Source organism: Sander lucioperca, chromosome 9 (genome assembly GCF_008315115.2).
Source record: "Sander lucioperca isolate FBNREF2018 chromosome 9, SLUC_FBN_1.2, whole genome shotgun sequence".
NCBI classification, from domain to species: Eukaryota; Metazoa; Chordata; class Actinopteri; order Perciformes; family Percidae; genus Sander; species Sander lucioperca.
The window spans coordinates 16,206,854-16,227,268 of NC_050181.1; the positions used below are offsets into that span (position 1 = coordinate 16,206,854).

General features: G+C 40.3%; 2 protein-coding genes across 3 annotated transcripts in view; one reads left to right on the forward strand and one right to left on the reverse strand.

The window, feature by feature from the left end:
• Positions 1–2,605: 2,605 nt before the first annotated feature.
• LOC116046969 lies at positions 2,606–11,512 on the reverse strand. Its single transcript, XM_031295442.2, has 5 exons — positions 11,245–11,512; positions 6,814–9,956; positions 4,712–4,861; positions 4,190–4,270; positions 2,606–3,476 (listed from the first exon to the last, which is right to left on the reverse strand). The coding sequence occupies exons 2-5, from the start codon at positions 9,935–9,937 to the stop codon at positions 3,358–3,360; spliced, it is 3,474 nt and encodes a 1,157-aa protein (XP_031151302.2). The 5' UTR covers positions 9,938–9,956; positions 11,245–11,512; the 3' UTR covers positions 2,606–3,357.
• A 256-nt stretch (positions 11,513–11,768) lies between these two features.
• vsnl1a (visinin-like 1a) overlaps positions 11,769–20,415 on the forward strand; it is a 43,667-nt gene continuing 35,020 nt past the window's right edge. For both annotated transcript variants that reach the window (XR_004104276.2, XM_031295441.2), the window contains exons 1-2: positions 11,769–12,010; positions 19,926–20,092. Coding sequence is in view for 1 of the 2 variants with exons in the window: in XM_031295441.2 (XP_031151301.1) it covers positions 19,931–20,092 (162 nt within the window). In the remaining variant the exon portion in view is untranslated. The remainder of the gene's footprint in view (positions 12,011–19,925; positions 20,093–20,415) is intronic.

The following is a 20,415-nucleotide window of genomic DNA, read 5'->3' on the forward strand; positions in this document are numbered from 1 at the left end:
TTATCAATTCTCAAGTGGTAAAAGAAATGGTTAGATTTTGCACCAAATCTGTGCAAGAATGGTATCAATCCATAAATTGCTGCCAACAATTTATGAGTCATAATAGAGCCATCCTATACTTCAATCATAATGTTCTAAGCGTATATACAATCTTAACCTTCAAAATTGAATAAGTGCCTAACCAAAACAATGTTTATTACAGATTAATGACTAAAAAAACTTGACACACCGTGCTGCATTTCAAATTAATCTGCAGGTTCCCAGCTTTCAGATAGTATATAATACCACTTGTATGTGGCATATACTGTTGACCTGCTGTTGTCTCCCTCTAAAGATCACCTGTCCTCCCTTAACAAAATGCAAAAATGGGTCTATGTGGGTCCTAGAGGGTTAAACGTGGCCCCCCCCATCACTTCAATTCATCAAGAATTTTCTCAGTTATTAGATTCTCCATTCACCGTGGAGGCAAGCGAAAAAAAGGTTTTCTTTAGGGATTTAAGGTAACACACGGTGAGTAGCTTATGAAAAAATTATCATTTTGGGATTGAAGTATTCCCTTAAGGGAACAAATGGAAAATATCAATTTCACATATAATAATAAATCATGCACATCCTTGTATTTTTAGCCATGTTAACGACGTGGCTTTATGGATAATATCAATGCCTTGAAACTTAAACACAGATTTATTATGAATTATATTATAGACAACTCTTTTATCCACTAGCTACAGCAGGTAGTGTTCTTCCAAATTCACAGTCTACTTTCAAATATAAGTAATTAGTAAGTATGTTTTTTTTATTCTTGTATGTAGGCCAACCACATTTTTAGAACAGAACAGACTTCCTAATAATAATAATAATAATAATAATAACAACAATAATAATACCAGTCTGGTTCCTTATCTGTAAAACTGTGTGGAATTGATTTCCCCACCCTCACAACAATGCATGTGGTAATGCCTCATCATGCTATAATTTTGAAATGTGACAATTATGTAAGAATAGTGCATAAATAGCACACTCCATTGCACTTCAAGTGAAGTGTTACTAAAACCAAAAGATTACTGGCCTGCGTGTAATCAATCAGAAATAACAATAGATGGAATGCTGTTCCAGCAACTGCAGATGGAAATATGATCTCGTTAAATACAATGAATGGAACATTAAATTGTTGTAGGAATAAAAAAACTGAGTGAAATAAGCTTTCAGTTAACCGGGGGGAATGATATCCATATCCATATGAAGATTAGGACTAAAACAAATCAGCAAACAAAAAGGGCAAATAGCGCTCAGACACAACTAGCACTGATACAGTCATTATCAACTGAAACAGAAAATTAAATTCAACTCCCCCAGCCTTCACAGACTGTGCCTGATTAAAAAAGGCAGATTGAATGTGTAGCGTCTAAATCCAAATATATTTGGAAAGCCATACCGTGGCATTGTTTCTTTTTGATTTTCACTTGCTTTTCTGCCAGCTGAGGCACCTTGCTCGTTGAAACAAAATGCTCCCCAAAAACTGTTATATTTACTAAAATAAATCCTACCATTTTAATTCAAAGATGTGCCAGGACATGAAAATGTGTTATTCCAAAGTACTGAAAAACATCAGGGAATACAACATTGGTCAAATGTCTTTGATCAAATACACTGAGGGGACTCCTACATACAAAAGGGAACCATTGGAGCTAGATTTGAGCGAAAACTCCTAATTAGGCTTTATAAAACAAAACGTGTGATGTCATTTCTACATTTTTCATATCAATGAACTAAACCAGAGCAAGTTTCATATCGCAAAATAGTTAAAAGGGGCAGGTTTGTTATAACTTTTGTTTTATCAGTTTGGAACAACGCTGCACACAGTGAAGAGAAGTAAGCACTGACAATATGGCTGTGCTATGAATTCAAACAGGGCAGCCAAGTTGTCATTGTTTTCCCCGCTACTATCCACTGGATCTGTCTCCAATATGCACTCCATGTTCTAGAAAAAAAGTCTGACTTAAGAATAAAAACAAACCTATCCACTTCACATTCAAGGAGGGAGTTGTGGGTGGCAGGTAAACAGACCCAAACAGCAGTCTTGATACCATTGTAATAAGTGGAGCTGAGGAGTCACCTCCACTGCCTACACCCACTACGACAAGAGCTAAGTCCACGTTAAAATCAGTTCAGTATCTGGAAACCTGTTGAGCATTTATTGAGGTAAACAACCGTTCTATTACACTAGCAGCTTTTCACCAACCACTCTAACATAGCCAATAGTTATATCAGAAAGTTTAAAGATGTATAATCAGCTTATGTATATGTATTGTTATGTTTTGTTCCAGTAGTGGCAGGACATTAAAACAATTCTAATGTGTTTGTAATCATTTTTGCTGTGGAAGGTTTTCAATCAAATGGCAGGGAAAGAAATTTTAGGTAAATATTCCTTGCTTGTCAGAATAATGAGCTTGGATCTATGTTTCGCCTGAAGGTAGAGTGAATAGCATATACATGAAAAAACTAATTTGATATGCAATAATATTATTTAATTTAATGTTGAACAGGCCATTTTTAAAATCAACTCCAGCTAACCTCCCACAGAACTGCTCAAGGGTACGTTGCATACAGTAGCACGCGTGAAGCCATTTAATGGTAAAAACACAACACAACAGTAACAGAGCACACTCAGCTCATTTACCCTGACTGAATACGCCCACATGTAAAACAGGAACAAGTAGCATACGATATCAACACACCCACAGGGAAACACATAACAACCAATTATATTTTAAAAACCTGAAAAACATGGATGTATTTTATACAACACAATAATGTAAAAACTAGTTGATATAAATATTAACTAGTATGTAAATACGAGACCAACAAGGATATATACATTTTTAAAACCTTCATTTGGGTCGGAAAGAAGCAAATAAATAAATAAATAAATACATACATATATAAATATTAAGTTATTTTTAAAACTGGAATATTTTTCCAGCAGGGCAGGAAGCAGGTTTTCTTTTACCAACAAATATTGTCAGGGTGTCCTTGGGCAAGGCACTTACTCCCCGGCTGCTCATTGGGCAAACAGCAGCAGACTGTGACTATATAGGAATTTCCCATGAGAGGATGCATGTACATGTATAAATGTGACAGGGCATGTTAATTCAACCTCCCCTGGATAAAGAGGCAATGGTACAAATGAACAGGAACCACAACCACTCACAAAAACCAAGAAAGAGTAGAAGCACGAGAAAACCAAGAACGATGTACGGTAAATTAGAAAAATAACATTTCCGTTATTGAACATGGCAACAGAGGAGAGCTTAAATTAAACACTCATGCACATCACCTTGATTGCATTTCCTATGTTCATTTGTAGGAGTGGAGATGGTGTAGGTGTTTGGTCTTGGCTCTCTTTGAAAGTCCAACCCGGATCGGCCGTGAGCATGTTTTCAGAGGCTCCAGTCTCCTGGGTGGCTCCGGCTGTCCTGCACACGCAAAAACACAACAACACTGAATTATAACCACGCAGCATGCACCAGTCCTGCATGCCTGGCCGCCCTAAAGCCTACATATTGTGCATAACGTAGGCCCAACGCCCCACAGAACATTCTGTTTTTTGCTGTCTGTTCTGGTTGCAAAGGAGCAACAGTTAACAAATGGACATACTGCCTTTCCGGATGCTATCAGCTTTCTTACCAAAGCTGACAAGATGAACACAGTGCTTCTCAATGTGCCGAGAGAGTAGGCATGCTATTAGACAGATTTATTCACTTAAAACTGACAAGGTGAACACACTGCATCTCCAGGTAGGCAGGTTGTTAGACTGACCTTTTAAATATTCAGAGGCCAGCTCACTTAACTCCCAGCAGACACACTTGGGTTCATAATGCAGTGGAGACCCGCATCTAAATTTATACTGTTCATATATATATGTTTTTGTCTTTTATTTGTTCGTCATGTCATTTTTTGTTTGCCTTTATGTCACTATATGGTAAAAAAACTAAAAAAAAGTCAAAATGATTTACAATTACTCTAATATATACACCAATCATGACAATATGAAAGAAGATTAAAAAACCTTTCAAATCATTTTTGACTTGAAACAAATTTGACACTTAATAAAAAAAAAACAATAATTGATCAATAAAATGCTCAGAGGTCTTTCAGTCTTTTGTCTGCCACTGCAGTTACCACTCACCGTGGCTCAGTTGTTCCAAGAATGGTTGACACGCGAAGGACGGAGACCACATTTTCCTTTTCTGCTCCATCTCCTGGGGCCCTGAAAGGAACATATTGACAGTCAGAGACAGCCTGGCTAATTCGGTCTTATTTGTTGCTCTGTTTACCCTTAAACAACGCGTTTGCATTCATAGCGGTGTTATCGTTCCACTGCAGCTTACTGGGGATGGGATATGAATATTTGAACATTCGTGACGGGAAGCTCTGTCCATTTGAAAAGACATTTCACTTTTATCGATTCAAAAGTAATTGTATTTCCTCACTGAATTAACCTAGCCGGCCTAGCTGTCTATCACCCGACAACAGTGTTAACCACGCAACACTGAAAACGAAGTGGAACAAAGGAACAGTAAGCTCTAATTAAAAATTGTCCATGTAATGTTTTTCAGTCTTCATTTTAAGTCCAGTTTTCTAGTAGTTGAGAATTGTTCCTGAAGATATAATACGTTTTGGTTGTTGTTGTCATTCATTCATTCATCACCTATGTGTTTCTCTGGCGTGTATGTGGATGTTTCCTGGCACAGGTGGCTGCCAAGGGGCACCTCCTGCTCGCCGTCACCGCTGCCAGAGGAACAGGAAACCACTGGATCCCCTCCACACATTTCCAGGCTGCAGTCTCCATCAGCATCATCTGAACAACAGACAAGGAACACAGTGCAGTCAGAATATATGAAAACATGTTTTCGTGTCTTTTCTAGCATGACTGTGTGAACATAATTGTGTTGTCAATGAAGATGATTTAAAAACTAAATTGCCTCATGGTCATTTTGTATGTGAGCTATTCCGTATTATATAAAGCTGAGTCAAGTGTTTGCCCTAGATTCAATGATCTAACTTCAGCTGACCAATGCTTTTACACAGGGTTGTATATCAAATCGAATTGCGAGAGCTGGACTTTTCCCTTCATTGTATCGAAAATGTAAAGAGGAAGTGGTTCCAAGACTTATTATGACAACTTCCATTGCCCTAAAATGTTTTTCATTATTTAAAATCTTTAAGAAAAATCCTACTTTACTTCTAAGTGCATTTCTTTTCTTAGCAGCACGGTGTAGAGATAAAGTAGTTTACATAGTTGAGATGATTAAAAGAATAGTTTGGCGTTTTGGAATACACGGTTATTCACTCTCTTGCCGAGAGTTAGTTGAGAAGATTGATACCATCTGTTTGTTAAATATGAAGCTACAGCAAGCGGCAGATTAGCATATTTTAGCATCAACACTGGAAGCTGAGGGAAACAGCTGGACTAGGTCTGCCCAAAGTCCCCCCCAAAAAAATAGCATAAAAACATCTTCACGATTAATTGTATTTTTTTTTATTCGAACAAAAGCTAAAGTGTAACAACAAAAAGTTGTGGTTTAATGGGCGTATTTCCCGAAATGTCAAAATATTGATATGTTTGCTCACAGATCTATTTCAGGTTAGTATCTATTGCACTGTGAATTTGGAAATGCACACTCAGACAAATGATACTGTATAACTACACTTAAAATCATCAAACACGTGTGTGTATGTATAAATGTGCAGCCTTACTTATTTGTATATGTTTTGATAATAACAAAATAATAATAATAAACACGGGTGTGAAATCTTTGTGCTGCTGCGGCAGTGCATGTCTCCAGGCAATAATAAGGTGTGATTATTGTTTGGATGGTAATACAACAGTCTGCTGCACCGAGAAAAAGAATGTCCTTAGGGGTGTTATGCCTTCTGTATGATCTTTATAATTTACAGAAAGGTTTTTGTAGTGTACATACAGGGCATAATAATAAAATACTGAGCAAACACATATTACAGTAACATCTGTAGATGAACCACGGAGAGCCAAATAATCTGAATCGTTCTAATGGTATCTGCTAGGGGTGCAAGATATATCGACTCAATATCGTTTATCGCAATATATCGAAAATGTCGCAATAAGTTTGCAATATTTTGTTTATTTTGTGGAGCGCTGCGTCCCGTCCGTTGGCTGTGTGGCTTAGTTGTGTTTGATTTAGAGCCTGCTTGAAACTCTATAATGATCATCATTTCATTGGCCAGTTACCGTGCCACTTGCACATGTTAGTGCACGTCAGCGCACGGGGCCACTACGTGACAAACCCTATGGAGCGTACCACGTGTGTGTGTATTTCGACAGAGTGACAGTGTAAGTGAAGAAATAGATAGAGACAACAAAACGGAATGGATCAGAGAAGCGAAAGAAAAGTTGTGTCCTGTTCTCTTTATTTATATATTTGATACTGTCCAACCAGTAAAACATGTCCTGTTCTGTAGACATGGTCCTTATTTATTTATTCATGTTGGACCAGTCCAATATGACAGTCAGTTGAAGTAAACCTTGTGTTGTAAGAAAACTTGTTTAATTTGTTATGAATCTGTTTTGATGCGTTTTCCTGTAACTTTTGTAATTTCACGTATTTAAAAATATCTAAATTAATATCGATGTCGCAATATTCATAATCAATATCGCAATATCACACTTTGTCAATATCGTGCAACCCTAGTATCTGTATGTCTTTTACCAATCATTTTCGTATTATGAATGTATTACTCTACAGTACAAGTTGCAGTACTGTTTGCAGTTACCTGATGACGTGTCTCTATGTGGTCCTAGATCTGGGCTGCTCAGATGTTCTTTGCAGTTTGACGTGTCGCCCTCCAAGGCTCCAGTGACGTCACTGCTCTGCTCAGGTGACGATGCTCTGCTGTCACTTGCTAAATCACTTATACTGATATCAAAAAACAAGTTCAGCTCCTTCAAGACCACGTCGAACTGTTTTTTCATCTCAAACTTAGGGCTGTCGTTCACGTCAGAGGCTGGACTGCCGCTCCTCGGGGGAACAGGGGAGGACATCGACTGTGGGTTAAAATCGTCCTGGAAGCACTCGGGGGAATTATAAGATGATTCACAGTTAGGCTGTTGCTCTGGCGACCCTATAGCAATGACATCTGCTGCTGAGATAAAGGTCGGGAGGTCATTACAACTGGTAGCACTGCATGTCAATCCCTTTGCCCTGTTCTCAGTTTGACATTCAAATCTTTCCATCTCCTCCTCTTTGCCCTCTTCCTCCTCCTCTTCTGGTACCTCATCATGCTCATTGCTCTCTGGCATAAGGTGGTAAAGTTGCCCAGGTAGGCTGGTGAGGAGAGGGCTGTTGCTCAGGCTAGCATCATCATCGTCGTCGTCATCATCGTCTAGTGAGAGCTGGATCTTTTCGAAAGTGTCAAACCCCCCTGGCGCACGCTCGTTGAAAGTGTAGCCAGATGGCACTGGGGAGAATGCGTCGTTACGTTCGTTTGGGGCTGTGGGGTTGTTGTCAGCGTTTTGGGGATGGGGTAATTCACGTGGACCTGGCACAATTGCATCACTTGTTGGGGGAGACGTGAAAGCCAAAAGGTCTTCTTTCTGTTCGCCCATGAATGTCTCAGCCCTGTGTTGGGCATCAGAGAAACACCTGAGCTTGTTTTCGTGTTCATGTTGACTAACTAGGGTTAACCTGTGGCTGCTTTCACTCATTTTGCCCTCAGCACATTCACTGGTACATTCCTCAGTCATGTCTCCGTTCTGTTGACTTTGTTGCTGATGATCGTCCTCTGATTTCACTAGTGTCTCTGAATTACCATGCACATCAGTTTCTTCTCCAACACTTGCCTCTTCTTTTCGGTCCTTTTCCTCTGTTGTCCCTTCCATTGTTGAAGCGACACTGTATGGGTGATCAGACAAGCACTCAATGTTTTTCCAATTTCCCAATTCCTCATTAATATGTGTTAATGTATTGCCATATGTACTTATTATTTCCTCTGTCCAGTCACTGAAGCAATCATCAGTTAACATTTCACTTCGCTCTTCTGTGTATTTTTCATGTTGTTGCAGCAGTTTTCCCTCTAAGCCTGATGAGTTTTCTGACTTCACATGTTCATCGGTTCTTAATTCTTCTTCAAAACTCGTCATTCCTTCTCTTTCTTGCTTTTCAGTTTGGACGTATTCAACCTCCTGTGTCTTCAGGTGGTCAGGACTGACAGGAGTTGAGCCGGAATGATCCTGCTCTTTCAACCGATGTCTCAAAGTATCGTGGCTTTCTTGTTTTTCGTCCCCTGCAGGAGGCTTTGCCGGCCTGCATGGACTGCTGCTGGGACTGGATTTCCAAAGACAGCTGCCTTCGTTGCCAGTCCTGTGTGTTTCGTTGGTAGCGATTGTACAAGCCTTGGGTTCTGTGTATGACTGCCATAAGTCATCTTTTTCATCTTCGCACTGCTGTGCTCTGCTTTGGTAATTCAACTGCCCAGTGTGTTTGGGGGCTGAAACTTCCTGTGATAGCCGGGCGTCAAAACAGAGTGAAAGAGGGGTTTCCATCTCGCTGACTTTTACTGATGGGAATAATTTTACACCTGCGGTACTCGCTGAGTTACAGGGTTTCTCCTCAGCCTTCCTGTCAGTTTCACTCCAGATTGCAGGGTCAAATACACTGAAAGGGCTAGCATCATTATCTCCTTCAGCAGACTCTTGACTGATTCTTGGGGGCATTGGAGTCTCTGTTGTGTGATCCGCCGTTTCACTCCGAGCTTTGGCTATCATCTTGCCAGCATGCTCTCTCTCCCCACAGAAGTTGTCAGCTTCAATACTCACACACTCAATTGTGATATTTCTGGCTAATACCACATCATAAGAAACAATTGATCCCACAGCACATTCAGCAGCAGAAGGGATGGAGTTTTTGCTCGTGCCATTCACATTAACTTGGCCTTTTGTTTCCCCATCACAGACGGCAACATTTCCATTTCCACAAATCTGTAATTCTAATATTTTTTCCTCATTTTTTACCCCTTCTGTCAAGTTTTCAGAGGGTTGCTCTTCAGGGGTTGAGTATAATGATTTACAGTCTGCATATTCATTGAAAGATATAAGTCTGTTACCCTCTTCCCCTTCCTTGCTGAAAAGGATATTCTCACTAAATCCATGCTCGTCCCTCTTCTGATTGCTCTCTTCAACTTCTGCGGATTGGCTCAGTGTATTACAGAAACCTGTGTCACGTAAAGCAGCTTCATAAGAGCAATCAGACTGACATCTGACGCCCTCATCACTTGAACTGAGGGTGATTTTTTGGATTGGACTTACTCTATTTTGCACCTGTCTCCAATCTTCGTCATTTCCAGCATGAAGACTGCAACCACCAGGGGCCTCGTCTTCAAGTGATTTCCCCAGCCGTTTGCAATCAGGATGACTGGACGGGTCTTTTGAAGTGTGAGACTCTGCTAATGCCCCACCTGCATCATCTGCTGGGTATGAGCTGAGTTTGTCAATTTCAGTAACTGGAGGCTGCTCATCTCTCACCGGAGGGTTGAAGCATCTTTCAGCAGCAATCATACAGACTTTAGATGATCCTGTGTGTGCGTCCTCAGCGTGTGACATTGTCAACCTAGTAATAGCGGTGACAACTAAACGGGTGACTTCTGGTTGCTCATGAGGTTTCTCATCTTCAATATCCCCACATTCTGCTATGCATACCTGGCCCGCACTTTCCTGCAAGGTACTTGATGATGGGGAGCCAATGGTTTTCCGAAATGTGAAAAGCTCTGGGAAGTCAAACCGGATTTTGCCACTGTGGTTGTTTGTCATTGTGCAATCTGTCTTTGGTCGTTTGGGGGGGGGTGGTGAAGTAAGCTCTCCCTCAGTTTGTGGACTGACATCTTCTCGTGTGATTTCATCCATTTTCTTCTGTCTGCTAAACCTGAAATAGAAACAGCTTGAGTGTGAATACTGCATTTGAAAGCCACACTGCTCAGATCAATAAGTGTCACTCTATCGAAAGAATGCAATCATGTCAGGAATACTTCTAATGCATAGCTTATTTTTTGGTATATAACTCTAGAAAACCTATCTCACAAAAAACAAGACTTAGAATACAGACTCAGTCTAGTGATTAAACCTCTGCCTGTACTATAATTATAGTCCATATTTCTGTCTGTATTACCATAATAGCCCATGTGCTCTGTTGCATAAAAGCTACAGTCACTCACCTTACACCAAACAAGCAGTTCAAAACACAGACATAATCCCACAGCAAACCACAACAAAGCATATTCAGTAAGTGGATTTCCTATACCAGAACAGATTGTTACACAGCATGCTGTTGATTCACTGTACAACATAACAGAGATGGCACTATAGCACAGTCGCTGTTCTGTTGCTTCCCTACTTTAACACCCCAATCAGGAACTGCTATGCATCAGTTTCTGACAATGCTGGCTTTGTTTCAATGCACACATAGGCTTTTATTATTTTTATTTTTTTTACATCAGCAAGCACAGGTGTTACTAATAACATTAATGACAGAATGTCATTAATCTGTTCTATTCAATTGTCCCAATAAGCAATGGCAGTGTGACAGTGAGCCAGCATGTACAATACCTGAAACCAAAGCAGCTAAATGGAATTCAGCCATCATTACTAAACTGTATTCATTGTTTCATCAATGTTACTGTGGCCAGCTACCTTTAGCTAAGGTTTGCAAAAATAAATATATTTTGAACCTATAGCTAGCTAACGTCAGCTTTGTTGGTAATTGTTATATTAAATGTATAACGTTATGTAGGCTAGCTACTTTACAGCTTTGGTCAGTGAGCTAGCCAGAACAGAGTACAAATGGCTAACGTTAGCTTTTTCAAAAACGCTTGAATTTGCTCTATTAGCATTGCTAGCTAGCTAACATTAAGGTTAATATTATCCATTTTTCACAACTCAAGCCAGCACCTCGCTATTTAGCTACATGTCAAATATAATGATTTTGTATTTGAAAGGTAACGTTAGCGGTTAGCTAGCTTAGTGAAATATATTCTAACCGTTTAACTGAAAAATTCTAGACGTTAACACGAGCAAACCTTTCATACTCTTTAACTTAGCTAAATCTTACTTTCGGACATTGATTTTGACATTTGCTGACATGTTAAGGTAACGTTAGTAATATATTTTACTTTTTTAACCAGTTATTATTAGCTAGTTACTTCCAAGTTACTTACCTTCGAAAATGAGTTTAGCTTTAAGCCTATCATACCTAGCCAAATTATTTGGGTTTGTTGGCTAGCTAGCTAATGGTACTTTACTGTCGTGTTCCTGTTATCCTGTACGTGGCGCCAAACTAACTGCTGAACGAAGCTCTCTCACGCTAACCTATGGCGCTAGCTAACATGTAGCTAGCTAATGTGGATTTGCGTCTCAGCTTTATTAGAGAAAAACGCAGTTTGTCGTGTTTCTACTTTCTAGTGCTGGGAGGCACAGCAAGGTCAGTTAAAAAATAACTGAACTTTAATGAAATATGAAACATATGCCACGTAATATGAAACTTGTTTGTGTTTGTCATTTCGTGCTGCTTTTTTTTATGATTCCTCGAAGCATCACATCACGTTATATCATTAACGTGTATTCTCAACCACACACTGGGAGCGAGAGAGACAGGTACACACTGCTCTCTCTCTCTCTCTCTCTCTCTCTCTCTCTCTCTCTCTCTCTCTCTCTCTCTCCCAGTGTCTGTCTCCTCCTCTCAGTACATCAGAGCAGCAGTGTGTGTTTAGCAGCAGCATCCTCTGGACCCGCACCGCTTGCTTTCTCCCGCATAAAGATAAAAACACAATAGAACACAATAAAACGCTAATATAAGCTACTCTTGGCTCGACAGAAGAGCACCTTCAGACCTTTGAATCGCTTCTTTGTTTTCGTCCTCGCAGGTTTTTGAACCACTCCAGGCATCAGACCGGACTTCTCCCGTTGACTCCGCACTCTCGCAAGGTAGGATGGATGCTCTGTGTGACAGTCTAGTATGTTTAAGGATTAAACATTAGGTTACTCTGGCTGCCCACACACACACACACACACACAAACACAGACAGACGCGCGCGAGCGCGCACAAGACAGACACACACACACACACACACACACACACACACACACACACACACACTAAAAGCTTTCGATCAACAAAAGTGTAAAGACGGAGACAAAATCGGCATTGGTGACAGCTGGTGTATGCAATCTTAACGATAAATGCAGTTTGTGGATTTTGTCGATTATAATTGTGACTTTGCGTGGGATGTATGATGTCTGCACGACGTGGCATGATGTGTGGTGTGATTCTGGTGTAGTTTGGCACTGGTGCTGATGTTGCAAGGGTGTGTGTGTGTGTGTGTGTGTGTGTGTGTGTGTGTGTGTGTGTGTGTGTGTGTGTGTAAGAGGAAGATGGGGGTGTGGTGGTGTGTCCCTTAGCCCACATCATCATCCTCACAATGAGGCTACTTATTTGCAAGTCAATGCAGGCATGAGCACATCTCATCCAGAAGCCCCTATGCTTATTGTATCCCCACCTCTCCTGCACACACACACACACACACACACACACACACACACATACACACACACAGACACACATTTCTAGACAATAAGGACAGCAAGATTACACAGAAATCTACCAGATTTCCTTGAATCAAACCCCTAAACTGCATAGTTCCCATATGATGTTGCTTCCCTTGGCTGGGGCTCTGCCTGCCTCTCAAGGTCATCCCCTGTTGGCAAAAGAAGGTAAAGGGACAGTGTTATATATGAGCCCACTGCCTGGCTCAGGGGCAGGTCGGCTTGTTCTTAGAGGACTGTAAAAATGTGTCGGTCCACACCTGTCTGCTGATGTGTCACTACAGCTAAGATGTAGTCTCTGTTTGGCTCCGATGAGGCCCCAGTGGACTAGAAGACAAAGGGTAATGACTCAGGTTTGGAGGCAGCATGGTGCTTTGCTCTGCATTGCACTGCACGCTGACCCAGAGTGTCTTGTCCCAGACTCGGTCCCTCTCATTTCTCCAGCTAAAATAAAGCACTGACATTTGCTGATTATGCACCATGCTGTGTTTTTTTTGTCTCTGTAGATGTGAGTAACTGGTGAAAACCATTAGCATGCATAGAATTGAGAATTGAGAGCTAACAGGGGTGAGGGGTGGGCGGGGTGTGTTCAGTGTTTTGTACTAACGAGAGTGTCATGCCTCTGAATCCGTCTCCAATCACAACCCTGATATTTTTATATAACTTTCCTTGCGTTTATCATTTTTGCTGTGACTTACGCCTCTTTTCTTTGACTGCTACTTTTCTCCTGTCTTTATCTGTTGTAGAGACAGTGAACATGTAACTGAGTGAGCTGGAGAATGTAGACGGAATTTTATGATTTTCACATTATGTAGACTGCTGAGTCTGACCATCAGCCAGTTGCTGATGCGCTGAGAGGTTTGGTTCAGCTATCTAACACTAGAAGACAGTTTTCATTCCATTCTTCATTTATTATTGCAGTACAAGGTTGATGGTGAACATTGACAGGACAGATGAGAGACTCGCGATGGTTGTTACAAAGCCCTGAAAAATGACAATCACTGGAGATATTGGCCTGCACGAAAAGTATGGAAGCAAAAACTGACGATCAAATAACTCAGATCTGTGAAAAGAGACACAAAATAAAGGTCTTCAGTATAAAAATGCGTAGGATGATGACGTTTTGAAAACACTCCACCATGCCATGTTGCCACTTGCGTCACTTAAAAGGTTGTGCAGTTGCAGGTTCTATATAAAGTGAGCTGAGCGGGCAGTATAAAAAAATGTGTTTGCCTTTAATTAGTTTGCCTTTTTGTACACCATAAATTAAACACTCAAGATCATTTTTTTCACAAGGAGTAAAAAATAATCGCATCTTATTATACAAGCTAGTTTTGATGAGACCCAGACTGAATTATTTGGAAAATTAGCTGCCACTGGGACATAAAGCTATAGCCACCAGCAACACGCTGACACAATACAGATGCAGATTCAGCTCTGCTGCTGGTTGCATGAATGAAGGAAGACTGAGTGAATGAGTAACACTTGAATTATGATGCAGTGCGAGCTATCGTGAGCACATTGTGAACATACTGTATTTGTCTTTTGTAAGTTGTAGTCTGTATCTTTGGTCAGATGCATAATAATTCTCCATAGTTTTGAAGGTATGATGTCTTCGAATGCAGCACTTGAGCTCAATTCCTAATGATTTCTGTAGTCCTGGGATGCATGTTGCACGTGAATTAACTCACCTACTGTTCATACAATACATATGAATACAATTTACCTTACTGTTCTATCGCACAAGCAGTCAAACGCACACACACCTACACAGTGACGTAATGGCGAGGCTGTCACGCGTCTTGTGCTCATATCTTTCCCAGGACACATCTGTCTCGCTCTGCAGCTGCTGTCTTCAGGCTCAGCCCATCTTGTCTGACAGCATATAGTAACAGAAACCGTCAGAAACCGTTATGGCACACCGCCTTCTCACTTTCAATACACCATTGAGAGACTTTTTTCCCGCAAGTAACAGGATGTTTCTGATCACTAAACAAAGAAAGAGAAGAGAGGCTAGTTTCTAGCTGTCATTTGTCGGACAGTATTGTTTAATCATCAAAATCGTCGTCTTCTAATATACCAACCTCAGGTCAGTGCATGGTTGTTTGCTCTTAAATTAGGGGCTGAAAACTGTTGTTCAATAGCATTTACAGACTATGATCCGAGCATCAGGTCCTCAGCCCACTTCAGCTTCTCACTGATCTTCTTCCCTCTAGCCGGAGACGGTTTTTATCGCGATCCCGTTTCTGTTTTTATTACCCAGCCCTATTCTGAGTGCTAGACAAATCAGACTGCCATGTGTTTGTCATTTGGAGGAAAAAGACACTGTTTAATAAAAGGTATTCATACAATCCACGTTGAAAATTTGAAAACACATTCACATTGCAACTGCAGTTGAAGGGTCACATGGTCAGTTATGAATGAGAAAATTGTACAACTTCCTCTCCTTTTCAGAAGCAAGTGAATGCACTTAGAATGCCCAGCGGGTCACATAAACACAAAGCAGCTTTGCCAATGCACTTGAAAAGCTCCTACTTAAAAGATGCAAGGTTTTTTTTGAACACTTTTGTGTGCTCACATTGCATGTGCTGTGTCGTACCTAACTGACGGAGTATTGCCTCCTCACAAGTGTCCTCCTTCTATAGTGTCCGTTTTGTTATCAATGCTTCCTAAGCTGGGACGTTGTTATTTTCTTGTATTTGGGAAGGCAAAAACGGTATGGCCACGATTTGCACAAAATGTTGCCTATCCCTAAGAAATTCATCAAGGACGTGCCAGAAGTGACATTTTTCGGTGAAAGTGTGGATTCTCATCTCCACCTCCCATAAGCTTTTTATTCTTTTAATGAGGCAAAATTGTTTCACTGATGAAATAGCATTTTCTTTTCACCGTTATCCATTAAATAACTGTATGCCCTATTACCATACGAACAATGTAGCCTTTGTCATACTTGCAGTGATTTAAAGGCGCAGTAGGTCCTGGATCTTCACAATCCTACCTACAGCACCTTTAATTTGTAATACATTAATTTCTTTGTATTGTCCTTTTAGTTCACAGGCAGTGTGGAAGCACGATTTGTCATAACTTGAATTTCAGTTTTGGAAACGATAAATCCTGACTTCCTTCAGGGTTTCCCCCAGGACAGTTGTTAAGCACGGTGGCAAGTGTCTTTTTTCGACGAGTACACGGCTGGGGGACAGTCACAGACTGATGGAAGCATTGATGTAGAGCCCACTAGTTTCTGTGATACCAAATAATGGAGGGAATCTCTAAATAGAGAATAAAAAAAAGCTAAACCACAGATGTCATAGGGCCCTACATTAAGTCAGTGCTAAAAGCCAACTGGAGATTTGGAAATATGACAAACGTTAGATCTGATTTTCCAACCGAGCCACCCCACTGTAACTGTAGTCTTGAAAATAAATTAAGAAAATAATTCCCAGTGGCTTTGGCCTGGTGGGGGGAAATTTAGGCCCGGTGGACCACCAAGCTTGCGGTACACTGGGGGGAACCCTGTCCTTGGTGAACTTGGGTCATGCTGTGGCTGGCTAAAAGCAATTTTCAAAATTGGATTTCAGGGCAAAGTATATCTATCTTCCTTGGACAAATGGTTTCCAAATTGTGGCGCAGGGACTGTCTGAACTGCTTGGGAAGTTTCTGAGGGGTCTTCATGAAATGAGGAATTTATTTTCATTCTCAATTCACCAAGGATAACGTTTCTGATTGATGTGTCACTCTCTCACATCTAAATTATACCTACAGATGCACACAGAGCTTCCTCACACTCCATTTCACTTCCTAAAATAATTTGACCCCTGTGTATATTGAGGTCTGTATGAAAAAAGACACAGAGAGAGAGATCTCTGTCATAATAAAACAAGACAAACCCTATCTCTGGCCAATTCCATCCTGATAGAAGCTCAAACAAATAGGTCTGAATTTTGGGAAATACATTTATTTGGGTTCTTGCCAAGATTTAGATGAGAAGAGAAGATTGATTAGACTCTCATGAGAGTGCTAACTATCGATTTTCTCATCTAACCTTCATCAAGAAAGCAAATAAGGGTATTTGCCAAAATGGTGAACTGTTCCCTCAAAGCACCATTACATTGGCATGGCATGTTTTAGCTAGTAAATGACAAATCGTCCTCACTTATCAATGTGCCAAGTAGACTTTACATTTGATTTTGATAGTCTACCTTCCATTGAACTATTGGTTTCCATTTATTTAACTACAGCATACACGTCAACTTCAGAGACTCTCGTCAGATAATCTATCACAGATAACATCTGTACTGTATTTGTATGGCCTAGTTGAACTGTAGTTATGGAATTCAGAGCAGGGAGCATTTAGGAAAACCTACCTTGATGGTGTGTTCAAGACAGTTTGACATCTAGAGTAGGCGTGGGCTATAGGACACAAAGATCATGATTTTTTTTTTTCATGCAGGATCACGATCCATTGATCTTATCCCAATTCTTTTCCATGTATGTTTTTAAGACTATTTTGCATGTTACTGAACAGTACAAAGAAACAAATGTCCATATTTAAAGAAGTATAGCCCTAACAAGGTATCAAAACACCACACGAAATTCGGTTCTCAAATTAAACACTTTAAAGTTTCTTTTCACCCTCCTGTTGTTCTCGGCTCATATTAGAAACCATATTCAAAGTTTCTATATCAGAAATTTGGGTTTCTTTCAACCAAATTGTCAAAGAACAATCACGTGGATGGTTCCATACAACGCTCTTCACAAGTAAAATAAATGATCAGTCCACTACTTTCATTGAATTTGGGTGTTTTATTACATTTGATAGCATTTGAAAAAATAATTGGTAAAAGAACATTGAGAAAATGGACAAAAATGTCCTAAAAAGTTCAAAAACGTCAAAATTTTGACCTAGAAAAACAAAAAAGTTGCATGGTCGACGGGAAGACAACACAAAGGTTAATACTATCAGTGGTGGGTAACCCTAACCCTGCTATCAGTTACTTTTCCAGATATTTATCATGATATTTTGGGAGATTTGTACTATTTAACCCTTGTGTTGTCTTCCATTCGACCATGCGTCGTCCTCAAAAATGAAAACCTTTCTAGGTCTCTTTTTCGACACTTTTGGCGCTTTTGTCAATGTTTTTTGCACTTTTTGTTGTTGTTGCGTTTAATGCTTCTTTTCACTACCAAGTATAAACACCACTAATACCAACTTATTACCACTGCTTTTACAATTATTTTTTGGAATTCATGGTCAATAATAATCTTGATTTATAGGAAATCATATCTAATTCTTGAGTTAAAAAAGCAGAAATTATGAATTTTTTAGACTAATATTAAAGGAAGGATAATCACAGAAGCGTATATGTCAACGTTCAGTGAGGATACTGTTTCGAAACATTTCAAAATTATTAAAACACCCAAAATGCAGTGAAAGTAGAGATCCGATCTTTTGTTGTACTTGCGAAGCGCTTTGTATGGAATCATCTGTGTTATTTTTGGGCAATCAAAATTAGGTAGTTAAAAAGAAACCCATGTTTCTGATATAGACATTAAGAAAATGGGTCAAATTTGACCCGAAGACAACACAAGGGATATAGTAGCCGAGCTAATCGTTTAGCAGCGCCACTGCGCGGTATGCAGGGGAAACACTGCTGAATGTGCACTGTGGCACAATGTAGCCATCTCTCTGTAAAGGCTTATATTATTGTTCACAATCTAATATTGTCACATGACATCACACACCCCTAACCTAGTGTATGACACTTGGCTGCCGAAATGCGGTGCACTCCTGAACTATGTTGTGACACAATCAAGCAATGAAAATGAAGAATTGGCAAACTGGAAAACTTTTAAAAATGCGACTACAGTAATGTATTGCGGTAGAAAAGGTTGCCGTTTGGCAGCAAGCTTCAGAGTTGGATGTTGGAGCTTCTTTGAAAGCATCACAGGGAACGTTTTGATGACCTGCATACCACACAGCAACATGGTGACAATGGCATTCAACAAAAAGGTAGCAAAGTGATGCATCGTCTGTCCCGGGTGAACTTCGGGTCTCTGCATCGTCAATCAATCTCAGAACTCGTGGTATGCTTTCAAAAAAAAGGAGCATCCTTAGATGGAGCTCTGCAAAAACCAATGCAGCATGGCGGGCCTCAGTATACCACTGCAGCACCTCTTGGATGCTTGCCTGGGTCTCCTTTCCCCGAGACAGATTGGCACCACACACACTGTTGCTACCCTGTATCTCCCATGGTCTTTATAAAGCTTAAGAGGTCTAATGAAACATCTCAGCAGAGAGTAATAGTAGAAATGCTCCAGAACTCTAACCCATCTTTTGAAAATTATGATGATTACGGGTTGGTTAATGAACTAATCAAGGCCATAAAGTGGCAACATCAGCACTGTGCAGATGCATCAGCTTTTTACAGAGGCAGCTGGGTGCAAACAGCTGCAGTGGAGAAATGAAGGGACATTAAACACCAAAACACACTTCAGTATTTCTAGAACGTCACAGAGGGCCAACTACTTTAAGATGTCATCATTGCCCTTTCCGGATTCCAAAGACTTTTATTTGAAAGTGAGGTACTCACCATTTGGAAAGTCAATAGCTAGAACAAGAAAAAGCTTAAAAAGCTTATTGAAAAAAATAACATTTTATAGGGTGGGGCTAAGGAAGATCAGGGCATGATTTTTTTTTTTAATTCATTTTTTTAAACTAGTTTTTTGGAGAAAGGGTCAAATGAAAACCTAGTACAATAGTTGACACCAGTCCGACAATCCACATTTCTATAAAATAAAGATTATTATTGTAGTGCAAAAACACAGGAATGATTTTAATGATGAGTTCCTTTCAAATTTAAACCACAGCAAATAAACAAAACTGGGACAAGCAGCTGATCAAAGAAGACTGAAAAGAAAAGTTGCATGTGTTACAAACTGACCCTATTACTATTATAAGAATAAATAACAGTAGAGGACTGATTTTCTGTCCCTCATAATACACTCTGTTTTAAAGCATATTTTTAGATCGAAAATTGGTTTGCACTTTCACAATTCTCTGTAAATCTCTGTTTTCAGCCTTTACAAATCACTTTTCCAAACGCCCTCCCTACTTTTAGGTTTATAAGATGTACTTTATAAAGGGGCACTTCTTTGTATTCAGTATTAACTCAAATGTGCCTAAAATCCTTTATTTTGTGTGTGTGTGTGTGTGTGTGTGTGTGTGTGTGTGTGTGTGTGTGTGTGTGTGTGTGTGTGTGTGTGTGTGTGTGCGTGTGTGTCTGTGCCCTTTTTGTAGGCAAAATGGGGAAACAGAACAGCAAGCTGACCCCTGAAGTGATGGAGGATCTGGTGAAGAACACAGAGTTTAACGAGCATGAGCTGAAGCAGTGGTACAAGGGTTTCCTGAAGGACTGTCCCACAGGCCGCCTCAACCTGGAGGAGTTCCAGCAGCTGTATGTCAAGGTGAGACTGTGAGGTGTACTTTCAGTTGATGGATCACACACATACTGTATGCTTCAGCACTCATTTGTACATGCCCGCCACACACACACACACACACACACACACACACAGCCACAGACACACACAAACTCAGAGCCCGCACATAGACTGTAAAAATACTGGACTTAGCAGCAGTAACGTCACCCATTGGTTTGTAGACTGACGTTTTTAAAGCCTTGAGTTTGTCAATTTGGCCTTCGCCATCTTGGTTTTTTGAAACGGGACATGACCATTTTTGGATGAGAGAGTGGAGCCGGGGAGGATGACGCGGCTAGTGTTGTCTA

Bases quoted from the DNA above. Each gene is read 5' to 3' on its own strand.
- LOC116046969 (XM_031295442.2), bottom strand. From the start codon at position 9,937: ATGGATGAAATCACACGAGAAGATGTCAGTCCACAAACTGAGGGAGAG. The intron at 4,271-4,711 runs GTGATGAATGAA...TGTTCCTTTCAG, and splicing joins CACGCCAGAGAAACACATAG to GGCCCCAGGAGATGGAGCAG. The intron at 3,477-4,189 runs GTGAGTGGTAAC...TTGCGTGTGCAG, and splicing joins CTTGGAACAACTGAGCCACG to GACAGCCGGAGCCACCCAGG.